Here is a 21,518-nt window from a genome sequence, read left to right as displayed (position 1 = left end):
AAATGACAATAGGTGGAAATAATCTTGTAACAAAGAAGATATATAAACATTGTTGAATGATTTGATCTCTAGCCAGGAACTGACAGTGTTGGAAAATATTTTGTAGATGATTGTACACTTAAAAGCCATAAACACTGACTGATGAAAGAAATTTACTGTTTTAATTTTAATTAAGTTTTGTTAACCCAAAGTGGAATTGCAGTCAATGTAAATAACACGTATGGAATGTGCTTTCTTTTTTATTCAGCAAAGCATATATTTTTTAAAAACAGAAAATCATTAAAAAAAATCAGCAAACATGCCACAAAACAAACCAAACATAACTAAGGTTCCCTGCTGATAACATACTGTGACTTTTTATTTTGGCTTGTAGAGGTCACAGAAACTCACAGACTTACAATATATACACAATCAAAGATTCTAAGTGCTTATGTGGAACAAAGAACTTTGAGTTATAAAACCATGAATGGCTTATAGAATGCAATTTACTAGATCAGTCTTTGTTCTTATGAACTAGAGTAATCTTGTTCTTTGACAGTTGAAAATAGATCTTGTCTATATTTTCACAATCAGTGACCCACAGCTAGTTTGCCTCACTGGTGGAACTGGCAGATTTTTCACTCTCTTCAGCTGGTGGACTGTGTCCCCGCTGGCTTGGAATAGCAGGAAGCACTCGGTTGGTCCGTAGAGGTTCTCCAGACAGAACTGGGAGGAAAGAATAGAAGGAAAGACTTTCAGGGTTTTCTTCTCTTAGGAATGGAATGGTGGTAGAAGAACTGCGTTATATCTGAAGGAATAGAGGCGCTTCTAAGAAGTTTTCCTTGCAGAGAGCTAAACTTCAGGGGATAGTCCTGTGTATCTACCTATCAAGCTTACATGTAGTCAGGGATGTTGTGTGTGCATGCTAAGTTGCTTCAGTCGTGTCTGACTCTTTGTCAGCCTCCTCTGTCCATGGGATTCTCCAGGCAAGAATACTGGAGTGGGTTGCCATGCCCATCTCCAGGGGATCTTCCTGACCCAAGGATTGAATCCACGTCTCTTAGGTCTCCTGTATCGGCAGACAGGTTTTCTTTACCACTGGTGCAACCTAGGAAGCTCCAGTCAGGGAAATCAAATATGCACAATATGAGGTGGGGCTGAGTTTGGTGAAAACATGATCAGGCTGTGCGTGCCTGGCAAAGTTCTCTTTTCCTTGGGTGGAGCAGCCCTTGAAAGCCAAGTCAGCACAAGGCCCTAAATAAGCCCCAAGATGTTTGTACTGTGCTTTTATGCAAACCTCAAAAGGTTCTCAGTTTTCTTTCAGGACAGGCGCTGTACCTTTCCATTTCTTTTTCATAGAGCTATAGTTGATCAAAGATCTTTATCTTTCCCTGTCTCCTTAAATTTAATCATGAAAAGCAAAGCTGCTGGGCTCTGCCAAAGAAAATCCTCTCTCTTTGGCTTGTCTAGGCCATACTGGATTTAAGACTAAGTGACTCTTTCCTTAGATGTCTTTGTGACTACATTTCTGCTTAAAGACAAAGTCAGACTTGAATTTCATTCAGTGATTGAATTCACACCATCCAAAACTCTCTCTTTAGACCAATTAGTAAGGGCAAGGAAAATAATCTGTCAAGGAAGAGGTCTTGGTTTCTGCTACTAAGTCTGTGTATGACTTTGGACAAATCTCCACTTCTCCCTTTCCTTATCTGGAAAAAAAAAAAAAGACAGAGTTGTCCTAAGACCCCATGGTTTTTAACCAAAGGGTTCTAGAACTCTTGACTTGTCCCATTCGAACTGCCATCTGGGGCAGAAAAGATATGTTGAATATTTACTCTGTACAAATGGTTGCCAAGGATTTTGCGTATGTCATCTCATTTAATCCTCTCAACAATCTTTTCAGGTTGCAATACTCTTACAGGCTACCTGAAGGATTTGAAGTAAAGAAAGGGTAAGGGACTTGTCTTAAATAGAGCAGCTTCTAAATCATCTAATCTCTGCAATTAAGATGATGTAGAGAGTGTATGTGTACATGTGCATGCGAGTGCTTGCACACTTTATAAACCAGTGCGTTGGGATAGGAAGAACAGGAAGAAAGGAAATTAGAATCCAGTGAGTACTATTTGTTTCTTGAAGCAGCTGACTCAGTATCCTGTAGCTCTGCAACTTACTGCCTAAATAATAATGGGTGAGTCATGTGACCTCTCTGAATCAGTTTTCTAATCTACACTGTCCCAGAGTACAGATATAAGCATATACAGACTCAGAATTTCTGAGTGTGGGGCCCTGGAATCCATTTTATAATAAGCACCCCAGATAATACTTAGACACAGGCAAACTTGATCACTTGGTGAATAGAATATATTAACAGTTTATATTGTGAGAAGTTTTGTATAAAACAATGCCAAAGGTAAACCTGATGAACATCATACTTGATTATTCCTTTCTGCTAAGGACTGCAGGCCTGTGAGTACCGAAGTAACACACATTTCTATCTGTCCAACGTAGTAAGGAAAACAATGTCAGGAAGCCAGTCTTAGAATAATTTTTAAAGCATTAAAGACATTAAATAGTACATAGCAAAGTAAACTTCTGTTATTGTTTTTATAGTCCAAACATAAAAATTCCTCAAGGAAGCGAGTGTTTCTTTTAAACAAGCATTACCATTTTGGATGGAGCTTTAAAGACTGTCTCTAGTCTATTTTCCTACAATTTTCAAGTTTTGGTACTTGATGTTCTCTTGGAAAAATGAAAGTAAACCGAAATAACATTTAGTCCTAATAACAGCACTACTATTTCCAAAGGAAGCTGAGGAAGACTGAAAATACTTACATTTTTGGTCTGGTAGGGGAGCTAGGTTGTTCCGAGTAAAAGGAAGATCTCTGATTTTGGGTCTGTTTGGGGAGAGATGCTGAAAATTTTGTCCTGGGGACAAACATAATTTGCGTCAATCATTTGAGACTCAACCAAGTGCAAATTATAAAATCCAGTGGATTAGAGAATCATACAAGTTGTTATAGATCATAAAATTTATGATGTTAACAACAAAATAACTACACAATATTCAGTTTCTAGCACATGCCAGTCACCATTTAAGTGAAAGGAAAAATGTATCCAAAATAATTTCTTGAGTAAACTAGCTTAAAAAAATATAAACAAGCACAATTAGGGACTTCCCCAGTGGCCTAGTGGATAAGAATCCACCTGCCAATGCAGGGGACATGGGTTTGAATCCTGGTTTGGGAAGATTCCTCATGTTCTGCAGCAATCAAGGCTGGGCGCCACAACCACTGAGCCTGAGTTCTTGAGCAAACTGAGGCCCACACACCCTATGGCCTGGGAGTCACAACTACTGAGCCTGTGTGCTGCAGCTACTGAAACCCACACACTTACAGCCTGTGCTCTTCAACAAGAAAAGCCACTGCAAAGAGAAGCGTGTGGACTGCAATGAAGATTAGACTCAACTCGTGGCAACTAGAGAAAACTCAAACAAAGCAACAAAGACCCAATGCGGCCAAAATAAATAAAAATTAAAAAACAAAAACCCAAGCATTGTTGGTCATATACTGCACAAAACTTAAACGTTGGAAAAATAAAATAGGGTATTAATGTATCATGTATTTGTGAATCTGTGTTGAAGAGTGGGTGATGAGTAGGATATATTCTTCAAGATCAGTGTTTCTCAATCCTGGCTGCACTGAGACATTATCTGAGGAGTTAAAAAAAAAAAAAAAATAAAGATGCTACTCTGACTAAACACCGATTAAATGAGTATCTCAGGGGCTGGATAGAATGCTAGATTTGTTTCAGCTCCCAGGTGATTCTAATACGAATCCAGGATTGAGAATGATGAGATGGAAGACGAGAGGTGAATGAAAGCATTTTGGAGACCTGGAATATATCATTTAAATGACCAGTAGTGCTATACTAGAGCTGTGCATACCAATTTTCAGGAATTTTGTGAGATGGTTGACATCACACTTAGTGGCTTGACATCAGCCATGGTGGGAGTACTTACATCAGAGAAATCAACAAGCACTGATTTTTCTCTGAACAGCCACCTATTAAACATTTATTAGCACATGGGGACTGGAATGCAAAAGTTAGGGGACTGGGATGCAAAAGTAGGAAGTCAAGAGATAACTGGAGTAACAGGCAAATTTGGCCTTGAAGTACAAAATGAAGCACAGCAAAGGCTAACAGAGATTTGCTAAGATAACACACTGGTCATAGCAAACACCCTCTTCCAACAACACAAGAGAAGATACTACACATGGAGATCACCAGATGGTCAATACCCAAATCAGATTGATTATATTCTTTGCAGCCAAAGATGGAGAAGCTCTATACGGTAAGCAAAAACAAGACCAGGAGCTAACTGTGGCTCGGACCATGAACTCATAGCCAAATTCAGACTTAAATTGAAGAAAGTAGGGAAAACCACTAGACCATTTAGGTATGACCTAAATCAAATCCCTTACAATTATACAGTGGAAGTGACAAATAGATTCAATGGATTAGATCTAGAGTGCCTGAAGAACTATGGACAGAGGTTCATGACATTGTACAGAAGCCAGTGATCAAGCCCATCCCCAAGAAAAAGAAATGCAAAAAGGCAAGATGGTTGCCTAAGGCGGCCTTACAAACAGCTGAGAAAAGAAAAGATGCAAAAGGCAAAGGAGAAAAGGAAAGATACCCATTTGAATGCAGAGTTCCAAAGAACAGCAAGGAGAGATAAGAAAGCCTTCCTTAGTGATCAGTGTAAAGAAATAGAGGAAAACAACAGAATGAGAAAGACTAGAGATCTCTTCAAGAAAATTAGAGATACCAAGGGAACATTTCATGCAAAGATGGGCTCAATAAAGGACAGAAATGGTATGGACCTAACAGAAGCAGAATATATTAAGGAGAGGTGGCAAGAATACACAGAAGAACTGTACAAAAAAGATTTTCATGACCAAGATAACCATGATACTGTGATCACTCACCTAGAGCCAGACATCCTGGAATGTGAAGTCAAGTTGGCCTAGGAAGCATTACTACAAACAAAGTTAGTGGAGGTGATGGAATTCCAGTGGAGCTATTTCAAATCCTGAAAGATGATGCTGTGAAAGTGCTGCACTCAATATGCCAGCAAATGTGGAAAACTCAGCAGTGGCCACAGGACTGGAAAAGGTCAGTTTTCATTCCAATCCCAAAGAAAGGCAATGCCAAAGAATGCTCAAACTACCGCACAATTGCACTCATCTCACATGGCAGCAAAATAATGCTCAAAATTCTCCAAGCCAGGCTTCAGTAGTACGTCAACCATGAATTTCCAGATGTTCATGCTGGATTTAGAAAAGACAGAGGAACCAGAGATCAAATTGCCAACATCTGTTGGATTATAGAAAAAGCAAAAGAGTTCCAGAAAAGCATCTACTTCTGCTTTATTGACTATGCCAAAGCCTTTGACTCTGTGGATCACAATAAACTGGAGAATTCTTCAAGAGATGTGAATACAGACCACCTGACCTGCCTCTTGAGAAATCTATATGCAGGTCAGGAAGCAACAGTTAGAACTGGACATGGAAGAATAGACTTTCCAAATTGGGAAAGGAGTAAGTCAAGGCTGTATCCTGTCACCCTGCTTATTTAACTTGTACGCAGAGTACATCATGAGAAATGCCAGGCTGGATGAAGCACAAGCTGGAATCAAGATTACCAGGAGAAATATCAATAACCTCAGATTTGCAGATGACACCACCCTTATGGCAGAAAGCAAAGAAAAACTGAAGAGCCTCTTGATGAAAGTGAAAGAGGAGAATGAAAAACATGGCTTAAAACTCAATATTCATGAAACTAAAATCATTGCATCTGGTCCTATCACTCCATGCAAATAGATGGGGAAACAATGGAAACAGTGACAGATTTTATTTTTCTAGGCTCCAAAATCACTGCAGATGGTGACTGCAGCCATGAAATTAAAAGATGCTTGCTCCTTGGAAGAAAAGCTATGACCAACCTAGACAGCATATTTAAAAGCAGAGACATTACTTTGCCAACAAAGGTCTGTCTAGTCAAAGCTATGGTTTTTCCAGTAGACATGTGTGGATATGAGAGTTGGACCATACAGCAGGCTGAGCTGTTTGAAAGAATTGATGCTTTCAAACTGTGATGCTGGAAAAAACTCTTGAGAGCCCCTTGGACTACAAGGATATCAAACCAGTCAATCCTAAAGGAAATCAGTCCTAAATATTCTTTGAAAGGACTGAGGCTGAAGCTGAAGCTCCAATACTTTGACCACCTGATGCAAAGAGCCTACTCATTGGAAAAGACCCTGATGCTGGGTAAGGTTGAAGGTAGGAGAAGGGGATGACAGACAAGATGGTTGGATAGCATCACTGACTCAATAGGCATGAGTTTGAGCAAGGTCTGAGCGATGGTGAAGGACAGGGAAGCCTGGCATGCTGCAGTCCATGGGGTCTCAAAGAGGTGGACACAGCTGAGTGAATGAACAACAAGAACAACAGGATCAGACAGGATCCTTAGGTTTAATTCCCAACTTGAGCAAGTGATGTTCTCTCTCTAAATCTCAACTTCCTCATAAGTAAAAAGTGGATAATAGCTTTCTCTGTCTTTTCCAGTTGTTATAAAGATTAACTAGGAGAACAAAGGTAAAGCATTTAGCTTATAAAGTAAACAATAGACATTAGCAATTATTACAGTGTTACTCTGTGGCATTTTTAAATATAATCTCCTAGAGAGTGGAGCATGTATTCATTTGATATTTTACTTAGCAGTCTAGGAACCAGAGTCACTATAGTGAGGCCCATAGGATTTAAGTCTTCTGTTTGAGTAAAGTAGTCCTTAGAACAGGGGGAAAAGATCCACCGCTTATCTGCTTCGGTGAGTCCAGTCGTAGGGTTTTAGGGGTGGTCGTATGAACAGTGTCATTTGATGTATATTAAGCAAAATTTCCAGTCTCCTGGGTGTACATTTTGCCTTTATATTTTTATTCCTTTGAACTTTGAAGGTTAAATAATCTCATAGGTGAAAGCAAAAGTGAAATTGCTCAGTCCTGTCCAGCCGCATGAACTGTAGCCTACGAGGTTCCTCCATCCATGGAATTTTCCAGGCAAGAGTACTAGACTGGGTTGCCATTTCCTTCTCCAGAGGATCTTCCCTACCCAGGGATCGAACCTGGGTCTCCTGCACTGCAAGCAGATGTTTTTGCCATCTGAGCCATGAGGGAAGCTCATAAGCCATTGTTTAAAAAAAAAAAAATTCCTGAGTAGAATTACAGTAAAACCTGTATCAACTCATATCTGATTATTTATCCATGAACAGTGGAGCAGAAATTTGAAAAACCAAAAATGAGATGATAATTACGGGTAACACTATTGAGCACTTACTATGGTCAAGCACGGGACTAACTGCTATATATGTAATCTCATTTCATCCTAACAGTCACTTTCCCTTGTGAGAAAGGTACTATCATCCCCAATTTCCGAATGAGGACACTGTGATTTGGAGGAGTTCTGAATGGAGCTCAAGGTCATATGACAGGAGGTGACAGAATCTGGACCCAACCCAGGTCTGTCTGGACCTAAAATCCACACCATGCTGCCTCCTTAGGGGCCAAAATGGTATAGATAGGATGGGAGCAGTGGCAGAGAGGGACTTCAGCAGTGATTTGGGAGGAGGTGGGAGGAGAGTACCTTTTTGCCACCCTGACATTTTGCTCAGTTTTGAAGAACAGGGTAGAATGTGCATAGTTCAAAGACCTCTTATCTGTGCTGCGGGAGCTTTCAGGGAGTGTCCAGCCTGTGGAGGATGACCACTATCTTAGAATAAAAAGGCAGAAATTTTTTCACAGTTACATGAGGAAATAGAAGAGAATGAAGATCAATAATAATAACAAATACCTTCAGCACTCATCTCTTGCAAACTCTTTGCATCCCAGAGACTAGAGTACAAAGAGAAGGCAAGGTGCTGAAAGTGGCTGATGGGAATGGAAACAGATAAAGTACTTTTGAAGGCTATGAGTAGTGCTGTGAAGATATCACAGAGGAAAGAAGGGTTCAGAGAGATCAATGCGTCTTAAATCCCATCAGTTCGTTCAGTTCAGTCACTCAGTCGTGTCTGACTCTTTGCGACCCCATGAATTGCAGCACGCCTGGCCTCCCTGTCCATCACCAACTCCCAGAGTTCACTCAGACTCACGTCCATCGAGTCAGGGATGCCATCCAGCCATCTCATCCTCGGTCATCCCCTTCTCCTCCTGCCCCCAATCCCTTCCAGCATCAGAGTCATTTCCAATGAGTCAACTCTTCGCATGAGGTGGCCAAAGTACTGGAGTTTCAGCTTTAGCATCATTCCTTCCAAAGAAATCCCAGGGCTGATCTCCTTCAGAATGGACTGGTTGGATCTCCTTGCAGTCCAAGGGACTCTCAAGAGTCCTCTCCAACACCACAGTTCAAATGCATCAATTCTTCGGCGCTCAGCCTTGACTAGATGGACATTAGCTGGCAAAGTAATGTCTCTGCTTTTGATTATGCTATCTAGGTTGGTCATAATTTTTCTTCCAAGGAGTAAGCATCTTTTAATTTCATGGCTGCAGTCACCATCTGCAGTGATTTTGGAGCCCCAAAAAATAAAGTCAGCCACTGTTTCCACTGTTTCCCATCTATTTCCCATGAAGCGATGGGACCAGATGCCATGATCTTTGTTTTCTGAATGTTGAGCTTTAAGCCAACTTTTTCACTCTCCTCTTTCACTTTCATCAAGAGGCTCTTTAGTTCCTCTTCACTTTCTGCCATAAGGGTGGTGTCATCTGCATATCTGAGGTTATTGATATTTCTCCCGGCAATCTTGATTCCAGCTTGTGTTTCTTCCAGTCCAGCGTTTCTCATGATGTACTCTGCATATAAGTTAAATAAGCAGGGTGACAATATACAGCCTTGACGTACTCCTTTTCCTACTTGCAACCAGTCTGTTGTTCCATGTCCAGTTCTAACTGTTGCTTCCTGACCTGCATACAGATTTCTCAAGAGGCAGGTCAGGTGGTCTGGTATTCCCATCTCTTTCAGAATTTTCCACAGTTTATTGTGATCCACACAGTCAAAGGCTTTGGCATAGTCAATAAAGCAGAAATAGATGTTTTTCTGGAACTCTCTTGCTTTTTCCATGATCCAGCGGATGTTGGCAATTTGATCTCTGGTTCCTCTGCCTTTTCTAAAACCAGCATGAACATCTGTAAGTTCACTGTTCACGTATTGCTGAAGCCTGTCTTGGAGAATTTTGAATCCCATAGACCTTGCTTAAACATCTGCTCTGCCACTTCCTAGCTACCTTATGACCTTAGGTAGGTGGGGTAACCACTCCAATCCTCCAATTTCTTCATCTCTAAAATGGGGGTTAAAAATTCCTCTCCTGCAGTGCTGTTGAAAGGGAAGTTTGTGGTTTACTGCCCCTGAGGAGGCTTAACAAGGCGGAGGAGGGATTCTTTCATGATGGATAGTAAAAACGGGCCACACCTCCTACAGCAGTCAGGAGCCTTCTACATAGGAGGCAAGTTTGGGCTGGTTCTTAAAAGACTGTAGAAATCTATCAAGCACTCAGTGGATGGAAGGTTAAAAGAAAAACAAAACAAAACATGGGCAAAGATGTCAGAGAGTAAAAGGTATGGGGTCCTCAAGAGCTTAGAGATATTCCAGGAACTGTTCAAGGGGATGGGGGCAGGGTGAAGGATTGAAATGGGAGGTGCAGAAGTTGAGAAAGGTAAGTGAGGCCAGGCTACGTTGGGAGGACTTTGCCAGCTAAAGAATCTGGCCTTTGTCCTAGAAAGATGCAAAGCTGCTGATGGGTTTAAACAACGGTGGTCATGACATCAGACCTATGCAGGGAGGAGAGGGAGTTGTTGCTGGGATAGTCTAGAAAATTCTGGAGAAGAAAGTTCTCTCTTGAGGGAGAAAGGAAGCAAGCACTTTCTTAGACTCCTTGTGATGACTTGTAAATAACCAGGCTGGTAGCAAATACCACAGAACTCTCTGTTCCATTTTCTCTGAAAGCTGCTTGCAATGAATTAAACTGATGTGCTCCAAATTCCTCATTTAGGTTAAGTGCCTTATCCCCCATCCTCTCCATCTAGCCCACTGACAGGTCTCAATAAATGTTAAGCAATAATCATTACAGCTAAATGTTCAGGGTTGCTGAAGTCAGCACAGGATATTAGCTTCCAGGAATTCAAACGGTAGTAATCACTGCTAGCCCATATTATTTCTACTAAACCCAGGGCAGGAAAAGAAAAAATCCAGGGGAGAGAGATGATCCAAGTTCAATCCAGTGGTGTAGTGGTATGATTTATAGTACCCAATTGCTTTACCACATTAGGTTTTCACATCAAGTATGGGAGCTCAGTGCAGAAATCTGCTGAGTTTCAACCCGCCTAAACCAACAATTTAAACCACTTAAGTGAACTCTCCCAACTGTAGTCTGGAAGTTTCAGTAGTCATAAAAAGAATCTCAAATTGGGTTAAAAATATTTGCAAAAATAAAATCCATAAGGCAGAAATATTTTTCTTTGAGGGAGGATGGTGTAGTTTCTAAGAAAATCACATTGTAAATAATTTGGTAAGCATGCTATCAACTGGACTTTGAGATTTATTTATTTATTTATTTAATTTATTTTTTTTTGGACTTTGAGATTTAAAGACAGAAATAAGGGAAGCCCTTATTTTGTGGGTTCGATCCCTGGGTTGGGAAGATCACCCGGAGGAGGAAATAGCAACCCACTCCAGTATTCTTGCTTGGAAAATCCCATGGGCAGCAGAGCCTGGTGGGCTACAGTGCATGGGGCTGCAGAGTCAGACAGGACTTAGCGACTGATCTGCTTCTACCACCATTGTGCATGTGCTCAGCCTGACTCTTCGTGACCTGATGGACTGTAACCCACCAGGCTCCCCTGTCCGTGGTATTGTCCCTGGCAAGGATACTGAAGTGGGTGGCCATTTCCTCCTCCAGGGGATCTTCCCAACCCAGGGACTGAACCCACATCTACCTGCATTGCAGGTGGACTGTTTACCTCTGAGCCACCAAGAGGCTGTGTGGTAACTTCTTAGGAGATCTGGGTTAAAGTTCTGAATACGTCACTAATTTGTTGTTAAGACTGAACAAATTGTTTTAACTTTTCTAGGCTATGTACATTATAACTGGAAAGGCCTTCATGAAACGAAACAGCCCCAGACTGTGTATCCAGAGAGTAGGAAAATTATAACTGAGAGAGATGACATGTCTTGCCTTATCAATCAGGGCTCATTCAGGAAAATGGAGCCCTCTTTAGGCCTCTGAAAGAGAGGCAATTTCATATAGAAATTTCGTTACACTGGTGGTGGAAAAGCTGAGAAGTCAGATGACAAGGTTAAAGGACATCCAGAAATTAACCACAGAAGGAGGATGCAACCACTTCTAGTCTGGAGTATAAGAGAAAGAGCTGGTATTACCAAGGCCCAGAAGCTAGTGGGAGCCAGAACCACAAGTGAGGGGCTGTGTGGAGGAAGTAGGAGGAGTGGAACCCTTACTGGAGATTCCATAGGAAGCAGAGGGACACTGAGGAGAACTGCGCTGGTTTTCCTCTTTCTCCTGCTCTTACTTTTGCCAATGCCTCCTGGCACTTCACCAAAAATACCTGGAGGCAGCTTCCAGGGAGCCGGGGAGGCATAGTTTCCTGAGATATAGAATAGAGTTGGAAGTAAGAGATTAGGTCTGAGAGCAAAAAGGCAGTTGAATAGTATATTTGCTTAAATGTCATCATCTATAGCTTGTTTCTAAGGCACTGGGCTTAGTGTAGGGCCTGGCACATAGTTTTTAAAACCCCCCACAAATTTGTGTGTATTTGTATAGTACTATGTTAAAGTCACTATTTTAAGTATTATAAATGTATCAATTTATTTAACCTTACTATCAATTCACAACCCTAAAAGTTGGGTATTTCTTCCCATTTTTGACACAAGGAAACAAAGGTTTAGAGAGATTCATTAACAGCAAGTAAAAGAGAGCCAGGACTTACTGACAAAACAACAACAAAAATGTGACTTTTAAAAGACCTCCCTTGGAGAATTCCCTGGTGGTCCAGTGGTTAGGACTCAGGTCTTTGATTGCTGTGGACCCAGGTTCAGTTCTTATCTGGGGAACTAAGATCCTATAAGCCATGTGGTAGCCAAAAACAGAAAAAAAAAAAAAAAAAAGAAAGAAAGAAATTTTCTCTTAACCTCTGGATATGCTGCCTCTTGATAAATTATAATAATAGACACTCAATAATCATTTAAAGAATGAGTGAAGACTAGGGTCCTTTCCATTTAAAACCCTCATGATTTTCATATGTAAACATGAGAAGAAAATAAATTTAAAGTGAGTTGTATAATCAACTTAGAAAATCCATGTTCCTGAAAGTTCATTTATAGACTGAAGATTCTTGGGATATTTATCTTGTCATGACTCAGTTACCTAGAGCGGCTCCTAGTTATTATCAGCACTCAAAAACATTGGTTGAAAAAAATAAAAGCTTTGATCCAGGCACAGCTAATCATTTAAAATTCCCTTGGAGAATTCTGCTAGTTCTTTTCTGCTTTCCTGCCCCTAGGGACTTTTCAAGTTACTTCACTGGAAAAGTGAAATCAATCCTCAAGCCAACTTTATTGAATTTTCTTTTATTTTAAGTAATATGGAAAGTTTTAGATGGGACATGTGACAGAATCTATGAATTCTCTATTCAATATCTACTCCCTTCTTTCTCTTAGAAACGAAAATCCAGTTTTGGAGGTACAGTCATGTGATCAAGTAAAAGACAACAATTCCCAGTCTCCCTTGCAGATAGGCAGTCATGTGACTAAAGTTCTGGCCAATGAGATGGAAGCAGACTCTAGGACTTATGGGCAATAACTTATTACACTTGAGGTTAGCCAAAAGGCCGAGAAGAGATGGGAGCTGTTGCTGCTGCTAAGTTGCTTCAGTCGCGTCCGACTCTGTGCGACCCCATAGACAGCAGCTCACCAGGCTCCCCCGTCCCTGGGACTCTCCAGGCAAGAACATTGGATTGGGTTGCCATTTCCTTCTCCAATGCATGAAAGTGAAAAGTGAAAGTGAAGTCACTCAATCGTGTCGGACTCTTAGCGACCCCATGGACTGCAGCCTACCAGGCCCCTCCGTCCATGGGATTTTCCAGGCAAGAGTACTGGAGTGGGGTGCCATTGCCTTCTCCAGCAATGGGAGATAACTTATTAATGGTAGATAATTCGTTTGGGGACATCCATTTTCCTCCCCCCTCTCTTCCTTTCTCCCTGCCTCTCTCCTGTCTCCTGCTCTTTCTCCAAAGGATGAAAGCCATAGGTTAAGTTGTAGAGAATACAGATGGAAGGAGCCTGGGTCTCTAGTGATCATGGTTCACCAAGCACTGGGAACCATAACGTTCAACTTCTTTCATATGAGAAGAATAAACTTCTATGTTGCTTAAACCACTGTTACTTTGGGTTTCTGTTACAACATATGAACCAATTCTAACTGATAAAGAAAAAACAGCCCCAGACTGTCCTGGGAACAGAAAAAGAACAAGACTTTCAAAAATTAAAAAAAAAAAAAATTTTTTTTTTTTTCTAAAAAGAAGATATTAGCCAGGACAGGACTAACTCCAGAAAGCAGGCTGAGTCAAGGCCCTGGAGGCCATCAAAGTGTTAAAAGACAGCAAACTAATATCTTTGCTTCCTTTCCCCTCCACAAAACACAAGGAAAACTACCCACACTCCAGTGCTCTGAGCAGGAAGTAAGACCTTGAGGGAAGTTCTTCTCAGGAAATAGCTGTCAGGTATTTATTCAAATAAATACATTTAAATACAAATAAATATGAGAGAAGAGTTATGCTGCCTCACAGATTTCAGACACCAGGCAAGTGTAAATGAGTGAGGAGAGCCAGGCTCATGCTGCATATTAAATGGGAAGGAATAGTTCTTACCTCCAAAGATATATTGATCTCCTCTACTTCTTAAAATATACATAAACCCTCTTGGTCTTTTACTTTTCTACTTTTGAAAGAAGTATGGATTCAAGAAACATATCATTTTCCCTCTTAACCCCACTATAAGAAAAGCAACAGAAACTGATTGATAAAGAACAATAGACACTCCATGGAAAGAGACTAGAGAGTGGTGTGGACTGGGCTAAACTGGGGACAATGATGTCCAAGTGGTGTCCATAGGGATACTGGTTACTCAGATCTAGCCAATTACTGCCAAATGGAATTTGTGTTTCGTGTTGCTGGATTTTTCAATTTCTCAAGAGAAGCTAGAAATATAAATTTTTATGTAAAAACTTCATGATTTTTAAATGTTAGTGATTAATTCACTTGATGACAAAATAAGCTATTATAGTAATGACCTGATTTTGGCAGCTGTTCTGAAGCCTGTGCTTTAGAACAATAGATCTTAGTCTCCACTGTACCTCAGAATCACCTGTGGGTGATTAAAAAAAAACATAAATAAAAGTTTTAGTGTGATATGTTTGTTTAGAAATGGGTGAAAAGTACATATATATATTGCTTGTATGTGTACAAAAATATAGATTCTTTAGTGTGATGTGCTTATTTATTTAAAATGTATATATATATATATATATACACAAATACTTAAATATGTATAAAATACTTCTGGAAGGACAAGCAAAAAATTAAGAACATAGTTTGCTTCGGATGAGGGGCTACATAGCTGCAGGCAGACACAGGTAATCTGCCAGGTAATCCTTTGACTTGTTTGGAGTCTTGAACCATAAGTGTGTGATGTGTTCCTTTTCTACACATACATGTGGAAGGCATTACTCTTTTCCCTTCTGCCTCACCAAAATTTTGGTTCAGTGGGCCCACAGTGGGCACTGAACACCTGATTTAAAAGCAAACTGTCACACAAACAAATCAACCCCTTGTAGGTGATATTGCTGAGGATACCTGCTTAAAAATCCTTGCTGGTGGAAATAATAATATTGCTGCTCCAATCTGCAAGTCACCACACACATATTTGGTGGGATGGGATAAGATGAGAAGGCACAGCTTCTACCTGATAATTGCCCTCAGGTTGGAAAAGCAGACTGTTTGCATAGCCTAGACATCCTGAATCCAGTGGACTAAAGGGAAGTCCTCCAGGCTACCTACTCTCCCTCACTCAGGATGGTGTGACATGTTTCTTGTACAGAATCTGTCAGGAATGAGGAAGGACATTACCTGATGAAGGATTAGGTAGATGAGGAAGATGTGGGGGCCCTGATACTTCCTGGTGGCCAGATCTGCTGGTAAGCAACCTGTCTAGCAGCTTGTCAGATGAAGACATAGTCCAGGCTTTACAGAGCACTGGGTGAGAATCACCTTTCCAAGAGTTATCTAGCAATGCCTGGCAGCCAGTTCTGTTATTCAACAAATCTTGCTCACTTCGGCTTTTCTGAGATCTCTGAGCCGCATGATGAGTACCAGAGCTCAGGCCAGCATGGGAAGTGGCCCCCTGGGAGGCTGTCAGGAAGTTATGGCCCAGGGTGATGGGTGGGAGGCTCTGTGTTCTGATTGGTGGAAGCCCTTTACGGGCCAGAGGCTTCTTTTCTGACAAGTGATATTTTGAGTTTTCTGAGGTCCTCTTCTTAAACTCAACCATAGCCACCTGCTCACCAGGCTGCTCTTGGCAGTTGGTATCCACGTTGCTGTCAAAGGTGGTGATGATGTCATCGACTTCCGAGGTGTGCTCCCCCCTGTGCCAGTCCCTGCTGGGGTCCTTCTGATAGGCCCTCTGCTCTTCCTTTCTGTTCTTGCAGAAGATTTGATTGAGCATGCCGAATCGTCCCTCCTTTTTCTGGGGTCTACTGTTCTGGGCAGGAAGGGGTCTAGGAGGCTCTGTTCTATAGGAATATAAAACAAGGATGCTCTGTGAGAACAGGAAGTGGCGCAACAGCAGTCATCAAACAAAATACCTCCCTCTATTCCATCTCCAGGAAGGAGATCACTCAAAGTCATTCAGCGCCCTCTCAAGTTAAAGGTGATGTGCAAACGCTACTCACAACACCCTTTGCTACCCCCTTCCTTGGCATGGTCAGTTTGCTGTCCATAATTAGAATATTTCTTAGTTAGATTTTGCTTGTTCCTTTGGGAACTATCCTTTCAAAATGTGTTTTTGCCAGGGGATCAAGTAAGTTGAAAATACCAAATACCTTCAGGGGTTATTGTTCTCACTTCTTAAGGCCAGTCAGTAGGAGTGCCAGCTTTAAGTCAAAGAAATAAAGGCCACATGTTGTGTTCAAGCTGTAGAGAGCAGCTGGATGGAGGCTGCAGAGCTGGGGGAGAGGAGTATGATTTTTTCAGGTGTTCTCTGTAAAGGCTCCCCGGAGATAAGGGCAGAGCTCTGACATTATCCACCTCAGGAAGCCTGCCCATTTTACACTGTTTGTGTGTTATTTGTTTCCTGTTGAGTTTTTACTAAATTTCCTATTGAAAAACACTTAAAATAAAACATACTAAAAGAAGCCAAGGAGAGAAGCTTTTGTCTGGGCTTGGGCTGCAGAACAGGAAGTGTGTATGCCAGAATTTGGGCGTGGAAGCAGAAGAAAAGTGAGCAATGTCCAATGGGCAGGCAAATTCTGCAGGGGAAAAAGATCTGCAGTTGTCTGCCTAGCTCTTCTTGTGTGGAGTTTCCCTGAGGCACTATGCTGTTTTTGTTGCTTGGAAAGTTCTGTATTATTCTCTTTTGAGGCCACAATTGATTAGTGCTTTCTGCGGTATGAGTTAATGATGAAACCGGACCTGCGTGCATGCCCTAAAAGCAATATTGCAACATTTCTTTTTGCAGTGAGATATTGTAACCTGTGGTTTGAAAAGTATCACTCCTCATTTTGGCCACATATAATGAAGTTTTTTCTTTTTCCTGTAGGTCACACAGTGTATAATTGAATCTTTATTCCTGTGATGAATTTTTATCTTCCTCCTTTCACCTTCCAAAAAGCTTTGTGAAATATGAAACACAGATTCCGCACTCCTGACATTAGCAGAGAGAGAACCCCAGGAGATCTCTAGCATTCCTGCAAGTTTTCCCATATAGAATATGCCCCTGTGCTAACTAAATTAACTAAATGCTAGTATTCTTGCCTGGAAAATCCCGTGGGCGGAGGAGCCTGGTAGGCTGCAGTCCATGGGGTCGCTAAGAGTTGGACACGACTGAGCGACTTCCCTTTCACTTTTCACTTTCATGCACTGGAGAAGGAAATGGCAACCCACTCCAGTATTCTTGGTTGGAGAGTCCCAGGGACAGGGGAGCCTGGTGGGCTGCCGTCTATGGGGTCGCACAGAGTCGGACACGACTGAAGGGACTTAGCAGCAGCAGCAATGCTACTTCAGCATCTTCTATAATCAATTTCCTCTTCCTATTAAGGTTGTGATTTTGGCCAGTAGGTCTCAAAGTGTGGTCCATTGAACCCTGGAGGTGAGGTCTCCGACAGGCCTCATGAGGTTAAAACTATATTCATAATAATATCAAGATGTCTTTTTCACTGGACTGCTTTTTACACCAAGCATGCAAGAGAGCAAATGGGCAAAACAATGGGCTCCTTGGCACAAATCAAGGTAGTAGTAACAATAGACTTTCATTAAAACAAAACTGCCATTTAATTTAATAATATTGATTTTTGAGATGCCTTTTTTTTAAGACAAAATAGAAAGTACTCATAAGCAATTCTGCTGTATACTGGCATCACTGACTCAATGGGCATGAGTCTGAGCAAACTCTGGGAGAACTACAGGGGAGCCTGGAGTGCTGCAGTGCATGGGTTCACAAAGAGTTGGACATGACTGAGCGACTAAACAACAACTCTATACTAAGATATGATGGATGTTTTCAGGTAAAACATTTGTGGGATTGTTTGAGCTGAACTAGATACTTTTTTCCCCCATGAAACATCATTTCAATGGCTTCTAGGCGAGCTATGGTTATTTGGAGTTGGGCATTTGATTTTTCAAAAATGAACAGAGTGAGTCTGTCATTTCAAGGTAAACAATTGACAGTATTATTGCCAATGACAAAAATCTAGCTTTCATGCGAAAATTAGAAATTTTGGAAAATTTGTATGCATACTTTGAGCTTGATAGCTTCCTGATACATAAAACCTTTTCTGATGAGATCAGTGGTGACATTAATAAATGTGATTTTTTTTCTAATGTTGTAAAATGAAATGTATTATTTAATGGAAGATCTTCCATAATTAAGCACACCAATGTTTTTCAAATGACCAATGCAAGATATAAAATCATGCATAGGTATAAGACACATTTAAGGTGCTAGAGAGATGAATGGATTTTAATGTAACAGAATTCGAAAAGTTCACTGATAAGGTGACAAAGTCCACACTGCGACTGATCTTTGGGAAACTATTAGATTGGTACAAAAATAACTGTGGCTTCGGACCATAAATTTTAAGTGATTATAACTAGGCTCAAACCCATCTTTATTAATCAAAATAAGAACCATTACAATCAACACATTTTTGCCAATGAGATAGAAGTTTGTTTATTCCTATAGTGAAAAAAATCCATGCTTTGGGATTCGACGAACTGTTGGAAAGCATCTTCTGCCTCCTGCTGGCTGTGGAAGCATTTCCCCTATAAAAAGGGAACTCTCTTACACTGTTGGTGGGAATGCAAACTAGTACAGCCACTATGGAGAACGGTGTGGAGATTCCTTAAAAAACTGGAAATAGAACTGCCATACGACCCAGCAATCCCACTGCTGGGCATACACACCAAGGAAATCAGAATTGAAAGAGACACTTTTACCCCAATGTTCATCGCAGCACTGTTTATAATAGCAGGACATGGAAACAACCTAGATGTCCATCTGCAGATGAATGGATAAGAAAGCTGTGGTACATATACACAATGGAGTATTACTCAGCCATTAAAAAGAATACATTTGAATCAGTTCTAATGAGGTGGATGAAACTGGAGCCGATTATACAGAGTGAAGTAAGCCAGAAAGAAAAACACCAATACAGTATACTAACACATATATATGGAATTTAGAAAGATGGTAATGATAACCCTAAAAGAGACACAGATGTTTAGAACGGACTTTTGGACTCTGTGGGAGAGGGAGAGGGTGGGATGATTTGGGAGAATGGCATTGAAACATGTATACTATCATGTAAGAAATGAATCACCAGTCTAGGTTCGATGCAGGATACAGGATGCTTGGGGCTGGTGCACAGGGATGATCCTGAGAGATGATATGGGGTGGGAGGTGGGAGGGGGTTCAGGATTGGGAACTCATGTACACCCGTGGCTGATTCATGTCAATGTATGGCAAAACCAATACAGTATTGTTAAGCAAAATAAAGTAAAAAAAAAAAGTTGTTGAGATGCTTGAAGTCGTAGTCGGTTGGCAAGAGGTCGGGTGAATACTGCAGATGAGGCTAAACTTTGTAGCCCAATTCATTCAACTTTTGAAGCAGTGGTTGTGTGACATGTGGTCGGGCATTGTCATAGAGAAAAACAAGGCTCTTTCTGTTGATCAGTGTTGGCTGCAGGCATTGCAGTTTTCAGTGAATCTCATTGATTTCCTGAGCGTACATCTCAGATGTAATGGTTTTGTTGGGATTCAGAAAGCTGTTGCGGATCACTCGAGCAGCAGACCACCAAACAGTGACCATGACCTTTTTTCAGTGCACCTTTGGCTTTGGGAAGTGCTTTGGGGCTTTTTCTTGGTCCAACCACTGAGCTGGCCATCACTGGTTATCGTCTGAAATTCACTTTTTTTTGCATGCCATAATCTGATCAAGAAATGGTTTCTTGTTGCATATAATAAGAGAAGATGATGTTTCAAGATGACAAATTTTTTTTTTTTAATTTCTGGTCAGCTCATGAGGCATCCACTTATTGAGCTTTTTCACCTTTCCAATTTGCTTCAAATGCCAAATAGCCGTAGAATGGTCAATACTGAAGGCTTTGGAAGCTTCTCATGTAGTTGTAAGAGGATCAGTTTTGATGATGGCTCTCAGTGGCTCATTGTCAACTTCTGATGGTCGACCACTGTGTTCCTTGTCTTCAAGGCTCTCATCTCCTCTGCAAAACTTCTTGAACCACCACTGCACTATACATTCATTAGCTGCTCCTAGCCCAAATGTGCTGTTGATGTTGCAAGTTGTTTCTCCTTCTTTGTAACCCATTTTAAACTCGAATAAAAAAAATCATTCGAATTTGCTTTTTGCCTAACAACATTTCTATAGTCAAAATCGATATAAAAGAAACAGCAAATAATAAGTCATTAGAAAAAAGACATAAAGTGAGAAATGAACCTTAAAATGTTGTATAACATAACCACATTTATTTAAGAATGTATCCCAATATCAAATGGCAAAGTTCAATAGTGTAAAACTGCAATTACTTTTGTACCAACCTAATACTACTTGTCAAGTTTTGGTGTAGCATCAGAGGAAAATTATCCATAGTTATCTGAAAAGTCTATTAAAATACACCTCCCTTTTTTTTACCTCTGTGTCTATGTGAGGCCAGATTATTTTCATACACTTCAGTCAAAACAGTCACGTTGCAATGGATTGAATGCAGAGCAGATGTGGGAATCCTGCTGTATTCTGTTAAGCTTCTATAAAGCTATCAAGGAGACTTGAAGAGTAAAGAAGAATAAAGCTGCTCTTTTCATTACACTTTTTCTGGTTGGTTTTGAAGAATAGTTTATTTTTAACTAAAAATATGGTATTAATCTTAACGTGTAATGGGTTACTATCACTTTAAGTTACTAAGTAAATATTTTATCAAAAGTGTCTCAGTTTTAGTTTCATGCCATAAATATTGATAGGTGTAACTCACATAAACAAAAGCTCTTTTGGATCCTCCATAATTTTTGAGTATAAATGGGTGCTGAGAACAAAGATTTGGAGAAATGCTGACTTAGGCAAAAGAGCAATTAGTATATTGCCTAAATGGATGTGGAAAGAGAGAAAACAGAAAGAAGAGATTAGAGTTCAGTAAATGTTAGGCTGATACATTCAGGCTTACTACTACCATTTTGCTCCACAGATTCAAGGACATATCATTGTTAGGTAATGGTGTCAATTGAAAAAAAATGCACAACATGAGAATTGTTGGGGGAAAATGAGGAGTATAGCCCAAGAGACAGCATTTCTGTTCACTTTGAGAAACTGCTCAGAGTGGTGAGCAGAGGTGGCTGGGAAGGTTTTGGTGAAGGGGAAGTACATGCCATCAAGCACATTGTTTATGCAGGAGCTTATTGCTAGTCATGAGGAACAGTCGTCACCATGAAAGATTTTTGTGCTTGTCTAGATATGAGGAGATGCAAGAATTGAGCTCATAACATTGGTTCCTGAAAACATCTAACTATCTAGAGACCTGTTCTGCCAGTTATTCCAGAGCACAGAGAGCTTCATTTCTGCTCTCCACCTTGAGCTCCTTTCAGCGGTGGGGCTGTTGAAAGTCAGCAGCTGCAGCAGCGCATGGTTTAATCCTTGTAGAG

At 40.7% G+C, this 21,518-nt stretch overlaps 1 protein-coding gene across 8 annotated transcripts in view; it reads right to left on the bottom strand.

Moving 5' to 3' along the window:
* Window positions 1-223: 223 nt before the first annotated feature.
* ANKRD55 (ankyrin repeat domain 55) overlaps window positions 224-21,518 on the bottom strand; it is a 111,891-nt gene continuing 90,596 nt past the window's right edge. For 4 of the 8 annotated variants that reach the window (XM_012096906.4, XM_042233776.2, XM_042233779.2 and 1 more), the window contains 3 exons: window positions 15,224-15,885; window positions 2,812-2,904; window positions 224-705 (listed from right to left, as the gene is read on the bottom strand). In XM_012096906.4, coding sequence (XP_011952296.1) covers window positions 584-705; window positions 2,812-2,904; window positions 15,224-15,885 — 877 coding nt within the window. In that variant the 3' untranslated portion in view covers window positions 224-583. Of the gene's footprint in view, window positions 2,905-15,223; window positions 15,886-21,518 lie in introns of all 8 variants that reach the window. The other 4 variants (XM_060400414.1, XM_060400415.1, XM_060400413.1 and 1 more) reach the window with 1 other exon arrangement.

This window comes from Ovis aries, chromosome 16 (genome assembly GCF_016772045.2).
Source record: "Ovis aries strain OAR_USU_Benz2616 breed Rambouillet chromosome 16, ARS-UI_Ramb_v3.0, whole genome shotgun sequence".
Taxonomy (NCBI): domain Eukaryota; kingdom Metazoa; phylum Chordata; class Mammalia; order Artiodactyla; family Bovidae; genus Ovis; species Ovis aries.
Note: the sequence above shows the minus strand (reverse complement) of the source record. Positions and strands in the feature narration are given on the sequence as shown.